Source organism: Vicia villosa, linkage group LG4 (genome assembly GCF_029867415.1).
Source record: "Vicia villosa cultivar HV-30 ecotype Madison, WI linkage group LG4, Vvil1.0, whole genome shotgun sequence".
Taxonomy (NCBI): Eukaryota; Viridiplantae; Streptophyta; class Magnoliopsida; order Fabales; family Fabaceae; genus Vicia; species Vicia villosa.
In genome coordinates this window covers 80,872,810-80,880,716 of record NC_081183.1, presented here as the reverse complement: position 1 = coordinate 80,880,716, position 7,907 = coordinate 80,872,810, and the positions used below count along the sequence as shown (strand labels likewise).

General features: G+C 29.6%; 1 protein-coding gene across 1 annotated transcript; it reads right to left on the bottom strand.

Moving 5' to 3' along the window:
* Positions 1-2,309: 2,309 nt before the first annotated feature.
* LOC131599283 (uncharacterized) lies at positions 2,310-4,064 on the bottom strand. Its single transcript, XM_058871688.1, has one exon. It carries the CDS (start codon positions 4,033-4,035, stop codon positions 2,710-2,712), a length of 1,326 nt encoding a protein of 441 aa, XP_058727671.1. The 5' UTR covers positions 4,036-4,064; the 3' UTR covers positions 2,310-2,709.
* Positions 4,065-7,907: the final 3,843 nt, after the last annotated feature.

Below are 7,907 nucleotides of genomic sequence, written 5' to 3'. Positions count from 1 at the left end.
ATTTTAGTTAGCTGAACATGAATTAAGAGATGGTGTTAGAAGTAATTCACATTCATAAGTTGTTTTTAGTCAGAAGCCATGCATTAGTCAGAAGGTGTAGAGATTGTTTAGTAAGAAGCTACATGTTTCAGAATCTTTCTCATTGTAGCTAAGAAGTTGCATGTTCATAACCTAGTTATGAGTTTTATTAACATAGTTAGTTGTGCTTACGTGACATAGTTTACTTACGTGGCATTTTCATTTTTGTGTATTTAAACAAATTTGTTATGGTGAAATCATAACTGAATTTTTCACCATTTAGAATTTATTACGTTTTCTCTCTTCTCTATTTTTTTCATCTTCATCTTCATGTTTAACCTTGTGCACAAAGAATTTTCTATTTTTTATTTATTCCTGGCACTGTTTATTTTCCATTTGATTTTTCTAACCAAATAAAATTGTTTACAGTAAAAATAAATTTTAAAAATATGATTAAATATATTTATTTAAACTGATTTCACGCGAGCAACTTTAATAAGTCTAGTTATTAATTTTTTTAAAAAAATAATAGAAGTATAATACATTTAATTAGAATCAAAGATTCAATACAAATGCAATACAGAGGAATATGATAAAATAACTATTTTTGTTTTTTATCACCGGATAATTCATGAAGAATGGAATTGTCTCTTTTTTCTTTATAAGAGAATGTTTGGGAATTTTGATCACTTAAATAGAATCAAAATCTTGTCTTAATCAATGTTAATAATTAAAAAAAAATTCAAATTCAGCCGGCTTCATATAATTCTTTACAAATGGCAATGCCGTTTCTTGTTTTATCCAATGTCCATTTGTGTTACTTCTTCTCCATACATAAAACCAAAAGAATTGCATGATGGAAACCTTTGAGACAAACATGTCACATGAAATTACCGAGGAGACAGAAGAAGAAGAGTCTCAATGGTTTATCAACACAAAATATCAAAAGGAAAAGATCATGAAGATTATACAAAACCAAAAATCTCTATATTCATCAACAACATCATCATCATCATCTTTATCATCTAAATCTAGTAGTTTGTTGGAGTTGATGAAAAGTGGAAGCACTTCTATGAGGAGATTATTTGACATGGAGCATACAAGTTTGTCAAATCATTTTGATTATTATAGTGGCTCACCTATTATTAAGCCTATTTCTTTGTGGGATAGTGATTCGGATAGAGAATTTCAAGACCCTTGGGCTTTGATCAAGAAGGTTGGATTCACAAATGGTTTTGGTATTGATAGAGAAAGTGAGTTAGCTTCAAAGGGTAGTCACATGGATGAAGATTTTGGATCTCATACTAGAAATGATAAAAAGGGAAAACATAAGTTGACTAGGAAAAAGTCTTTTAGGAGATTACCAAGATTTTGTTTGTGGAGATGTGGAAGATTCAAATTTTCTTTGAGGTTAAGACGATTTAAATTTCGAATTTGGGGTAGAAAATTCAAGTAGAGTCTTTTAATTGATGTTAAATTTTGATTTCGAATATGAGTGAAATCAAGATTTATAAAAAGAAAAGGTCGCAATCTGAATTACAACATCAAGATTTTGTATGTCTTTGCAATAGCAACAAGACTACAATTAAGACATCAAAGAAAACAATAGTTGCATTTGGTCGCAATTATTTGCAATATCAATGAACATTATACAATTTTTGGCTGGTTGATGAAGATTTGAAATCTAAAAATGTTCTTCTCAAAATATCAGGTTAGAATTCCGCTAAATACTAACAATTCCTTTATTTGACCAGTCCATACATGTCTTTTACTTTAAATGGACTCTGTTAGTGGATGGTGAAATTAATCTCCTCAGATTAATCAGTCATATAATCAAATAGTAAATTTTAAAAAAAACTAAACAATAACCTGTGATGAAGGTTGATCACTATTGTCCACAACATCAAATATTTTGATGCGACTACAATTTAAAACCATCATCAAATATTTTGACTAGGAAAAAGTCTTTTAGGAGATTACCAAGATTTTGTTTGTGGAGATGTGGAAGATTCAAATTTTCTTTGAGGTTAAGACGATTTAAATTTCGAATTTGGGGTAGAAAATTCAAGTAGAGTCTTTTTATTGATGTTAAATTTTGATTTCGAATATGAATGAAATCAAGGTTTACAAAGAAGGATGCGATCTAAATTACAACATCAAGATTTTTTATGTCTTTGCAATAGCAGCAAGACTACAATTAAGACATCAAAGAAAACGATGGTTGCATTTGATCGCAATTATTTGCAATATCAATGAACGTTATACAATCTTTGGCTGGTTGATGAAGATTTGAAATCTAAAAGTGTTCTTCTCAAAATATCAGGTTAGAATTCTGCTAAATACTAACAATTCCTTTATTTGACCAGTCCATACATGTCTTTGACTTTAAATAAACTCTGCTAGTGGACGGTAAAATTGACCCCATCAGATTAATCAACCATATAATCAAATAGTTAAAAAAAAATTAAAAAAAAAATACAATAACCTGTGATGAAGGTTGATCACTATTGTCCACAACATCAAATATTTTGATGCGACTACAATTTAAAACCATCATCGAAATCATTGCAACCATCAAATAAATAAAAAAACTGTGTTAAAAGAGAATTCCTTCAAAACTTGGCAAGTTACCCTTTACATCACACAAGTGTTTCCTATACATTAGAGAAAAAAAAAACTATTACAAATGATTCAATGATTTGATACAAGTCTTGCTATGACACTTCCTTCTTCAATAACCAAACCTCTACTTTGTTTATTCCATAAATGAACACCATAAGTTTCACTAGCAAGTTGATTCAATTTGGCTTCAACCCATTTTTCTTCAACTCTACTATTACCCTTCCTAAAGAAACCATCTATCTTAATCCAATCAACTGGATAAAAGGCCATAGGTGGCAAAATGGTAAAATCCAAACCATGTCTCTTTCCAAGTTTTTCAACAACTCTAGAAACAAGGTAAGGACCATTATGCCCCCATTTGTTTCCATCAAAAGTCAAAGCAAATTCATCAATGAACCTTAGAAGAAGTGGATGATTCTTGTCAAAAATAAGAACAGCATTGTTCAATCTTGTCCAATGTTTAAACCCTAAATCCATGCTTTGTGCTCCAATACAATTCCTCAAACCATGCAAAGGCTTCAATAGTATAAAATCCATGTCTAAATAGACACCACCATATTTGTACAAAACAGCTAGTCTTATCAAGTTAGATAGATTTTGAAACAAAGGAATCTCACCAGGATCTTTTTTCCCTTTCCTTAATTCATGAAACCAAGATTCAGCTAGAGTACCTTTGAACAAAAATGGCAAGTTTGGTGTTATAGCTTGGATTTTGAACCCTTTATCAATGAATGGTTTGAGAATTTTGTAGCCATGAATTGAGTCCAAACTTCTTGATAGAATTGTTAAGCAAGCATGAGGTTGAACCTTGAAGAGACTTTCTATAGACAAAAACTCTCTTTCTCCAAATGAAGTTGAAGGTGAAATCCATGTCATGAAGAATTGTGTGTCACATGAATTCTTTTTGAGAAATTGTTGGATTCTAGCATGAAATTGTTTTGCCAATTTATTTGACTTTAGAATCTTGAACTCTTGTAGATTCTCTTTAAACCATGCAATTCTTTGTTCTTTGTTGAGGTTTAATGGAGCAACTAGAACTTTTGGATTTGCATAATCAACTTCATCTAGTTTCTTCTCTTGCATGGAAATGAATTGTAATAAAGGTTTGTGATTGTGATTATGATTATCAAGAGTACTAAGAGTTGACCTTTGAGCTTGTAACATAACAAGAGGCTCTTTATTTGTAGCATGGAGTTTGAGGGATTCATGGTAGATAAAATGATCACTTTGTATGAGAAAAAATATGGTAGATAGTGTGATTAGAGAAAAGACACAAAAAATCTTGGCATGTTGTTTGAACATTCTAGTAGAGTTAGAAGTTGTTCTATTTGTGATGAGAGATTTGATGGGAAAGAGATTGTGTATAGTAGAAATAGGATTAGGTTTGACTTTCATGTTTGGTGATGTTTTGAGGAAATTCTTGTATGTTGTCTTTGTTTGAAGCATTCAAAATTGAATGAATGTTAAATTTCTACCATAGCCGCCAATGACATGCACTCACATGTCATAATAAAACATACTATATTATATACACTCAATAGTTATTAAAACAAAAATTTTGTTTTTAGATTTATAGAATAACGAATGTATTTGTTTTGAAATATTGATCAAATATATTATTTAAAACGATGTTCATTTTGAAATAGAGGTAGTACGTCGTTTCACTTTTCCATAAAATAATTATATTTTTTTATCGATATAAAATATCTAAAACGTCATATAATTTAGGACGAATAAGGTAGTATCTAATAGAAAAATGATTAATATCAAACTAAAACAAACTTAAGATACTAAGAGAAATACACCCTCAATATAAATCATTAATCCCAATACAAAGGAGTATTAATTTGAGTATTGTGATTTCATTTACATATTTATAATTTTTTTATTTAATAATGTTAAATTTGCATTGTTGTGAATGTACTCTTTCCATTTGAATTTCATTTTACTATAATAAAAAATAAAAATAAGAGTGGTCAATGTTTTTTATTCAGCTTTTAGTATAAAAACTAACTACAGTCAAAAAATAAGTAAAATAGACTTTGCAATTCTATAGGTTATCACCTTATTTCAATGTATATTTCATTATTTGAAAGAATTGGACTAAGTTGCTCAAATTCAACATAACTTTTCCATTTAATATATCAACTTTCAAATATATAAATTGTTGATATAGTGATGATGGCAAGTTGATTACGAAATTTTTAATTTTTTTCTTGGCCAGGGTTTTTTTTTTTTTTTATTATCAAATCATACTTATGAGGCAAGTTTCATGATACGCATACAACGTGCAAGAGGTGGAATTGTTTTTTAATTACAATTATTATCGTTCATTTGGAATTATATTTTGTTAGATGAGATTTCCTAGTAATTTAGATTAGTTATGCTATTTTATTATTCAAGTAATCCCACTTCCTTCCCATTCCCCTTTTGCACATATGTTAACATATTTTAATTAGTTATGCTCACAAATCTTCTTCTTCTCTATAGCACAACAAAAAAAGCTTTGTTATTGCCACTTTTATTGGTTTAGTCATGAGCTTTGAAATGAGTATATATTTTTAACTCAATTCTTAATGTAATTGATCTTTTTAATTATAATTATAATCAGGCTAATGGTTGTGTGGTAATAATTAGTTCATAAAAAAATAATTAACTAATTAGTTAACTATTTTAATTCTATAAATTCTCCACTAAGTTCAACAATACTATACAATCAACACTTAGTGTATACTACTTCCATCCCACAACGAGTAATTTATTTGGAATAGAATGATATTTCAAAATGAATGATTCATTTTAATTTCTAATTTTTTTTTCCAATTCTATCTTACAATTAATAAAAATTTCACAATTTTCAATACTGCTTCCGTTTTTTATTATAAGTCGTTTTAGACTTTTCACACAGATTAAGAAAAATAATAACTGTTGTATGAAAATGAGAAATTATGTAGTTTTTTACAAAATTATCCTTCATTAATGACATGTGGAAGATAAATTTATATAATTGAAATGAGAGAGAATAATAAATATTTAAGGATATAATAGAAAAAATAGCATTAATTATTCATTGGAATTGTAAAACGACTTATATTAAAATACAAAATATTTTTCCAAAACGACTTATAATAAAAAACGGAGGAAGTACATGATAAGGGTACTATAATAAAAATAATATTTTCTGTCTTACTTTTATACATTTTTTTAATATGTGTGAAATAGTGTTCTGGTCACTCATTGTGAGACGGATGAAGTATTATAACAAACAAGCAAATCAATTTAGACTTGACAAATCACAGTTCCCAAATTTCTGTTACCTTGCAAAACGCAAGACTCAAACTCCAAGCGTTTAGTCACGACGTCTGAAGGTTGATCTTTTCAGCTACAATTGATCAACTAAATCACTCTTTCTGGATATTTAAAGAAGTGACATCTCGCATTTATGTGTTTGCACCTGCCATTTTTTACTGGATTCTTTTGACCATTCCTACACCTTCAGTTATGTGTTCCTTTTGTACAATAAGCTAAGACTCAATGTAGCAAGAAATTATACATTTTGTTAAATAGTTGTGATATTTGATGAATCATTATGAATTAGTTTATAAATTGTTGTGGTTTCAAAGAGTGTTGTGAGTTTTCCCTATTGTTTCTATTTTGTGCAGATTTTGTTTTGTTTAGTTTATGTTTTCTGTTCTATTTTGTGATGACATGGAAGCCTATGGAAATCACTTTCTTGTCCTCGAAACCCATCAACAATTTGAAAATCCACCCTTCGAATCCTTCCGAGCATGGTGAAACTTATGGACAACATGACATAGTCTCACAAGAAAAAAAATTGTGACAATAGTTAAACTAAATCAAATTTATTTAGGTTATGTTTGGAAGTTTGGAGGAGTAGAGAGGGGGCTTTGAAAAAATAGAAGGATTGAGTGAAAAGAATTCAATGATTTTGATTGAGAAGATTTTAGAGGGTTTGTTTTTATTCATAACACTAAAAACTCTCTAATATGATGGAACTCAAAATTTATATTAAAGGAGGGCTTCTGAGGGTTTTTTAGGGCTTACATATATTTTCAAAATATCTTTTACGTTGTTAAAGTATTCAAAAAATTAAAAATATAGTAATGATATACACTTTTTTTTATAATTCTATACAATTATTTTTTAAAAAAATATCAAATACTTTTCTATATTTTTTTAAAAATTTCCCTCCAAACTCCCAAACATAGCTTTAGAGACAAAGATCTAGGTAAATTAGTTGTATCCACAACAAGAATGTATTGGTATCTATACTAAATAAAAGAATAATATACGTGACAAATGGATAAAGAGGTTTTAAGGTTGTTAGAATATTGAAAGATAGCTCACGTGAGGTGAGAAGTTGTTGTATAGGTATATTTCTTGGTGTTGTGGGTTGTCACCTTAGTGTGATAATTGTCGCAGCGCGAAAAATATTCGAGCGTAAGGAACGTTTGAAATATAAAAGAGTCGCAATCGAACTTTATTTGTTTCAAGAAATGGAAAAAATATCGGTAAAATCCACGAAAGAAAAGATAAATATGGTTGTCGCAACCAAAAGCGGGTTCGGAAGTCGGTTATGCAAGGGAAGGTATTAGCACCCCTCACATCCGTTGTACTCAACAAGATCCATTTAGTTAGTTTTGCAAATGAGTGTTAGCTAGTGTGATGTTAGTTTGCGATCTTCTACTTATTAATTGCGAAAAAGAAAGAAATAGTTTTTTAGGTTTTTTATTATTGTGCTTGCCAAGATTTCAAAGTCTTATCTTTTATTATAAAATTTATAGTTAGGGGGAATTTAAGATAAAATCCTAAAAGAAAATCATGCGTGATAAAGTATATAATAGCATCATCTCTTCCCATTACGCACTAAGAAGGAAAAGAAAGGACATACAGTAGAGAAGGGGATTCTTTGAAAGCCTATTACTCGTTGGCCCGCTTGCTTGCATGGAATGAATAGGCTTGCTGACTGGCTTACGAACTGGAACTATCAAGCATAAATCGGAGATGACATACTCTTCTTTCGTGCATTATGCTTAAGACATAAAAGTAGAGCCAAATCTCCTTTAAGGTATGAAATAGAAGCTCGAAAAGGAATAGTAAGACCTAGTTTACTTCCCTGCTCAAACTGAACGCGATGTAATCAAACTTATTGTTGGCGTCGTAGAGAATATAAAGCTCATTTGCGAAATGGAAATAGTAGGAGTAAGGCTCGTGATTCAGGTAATCCAATCTTCCGTGTGTAAGGC

Bases quoted from the DNA above. Each gene is read 5' to 3' on its own strand.
- LOC131599283 (XM_058871688.1), bottom strand. From the start codon at position 4,035: ATGAAAGTCAAACCTAATCCTATTTCTACTATACACAATCTCTTTCCC.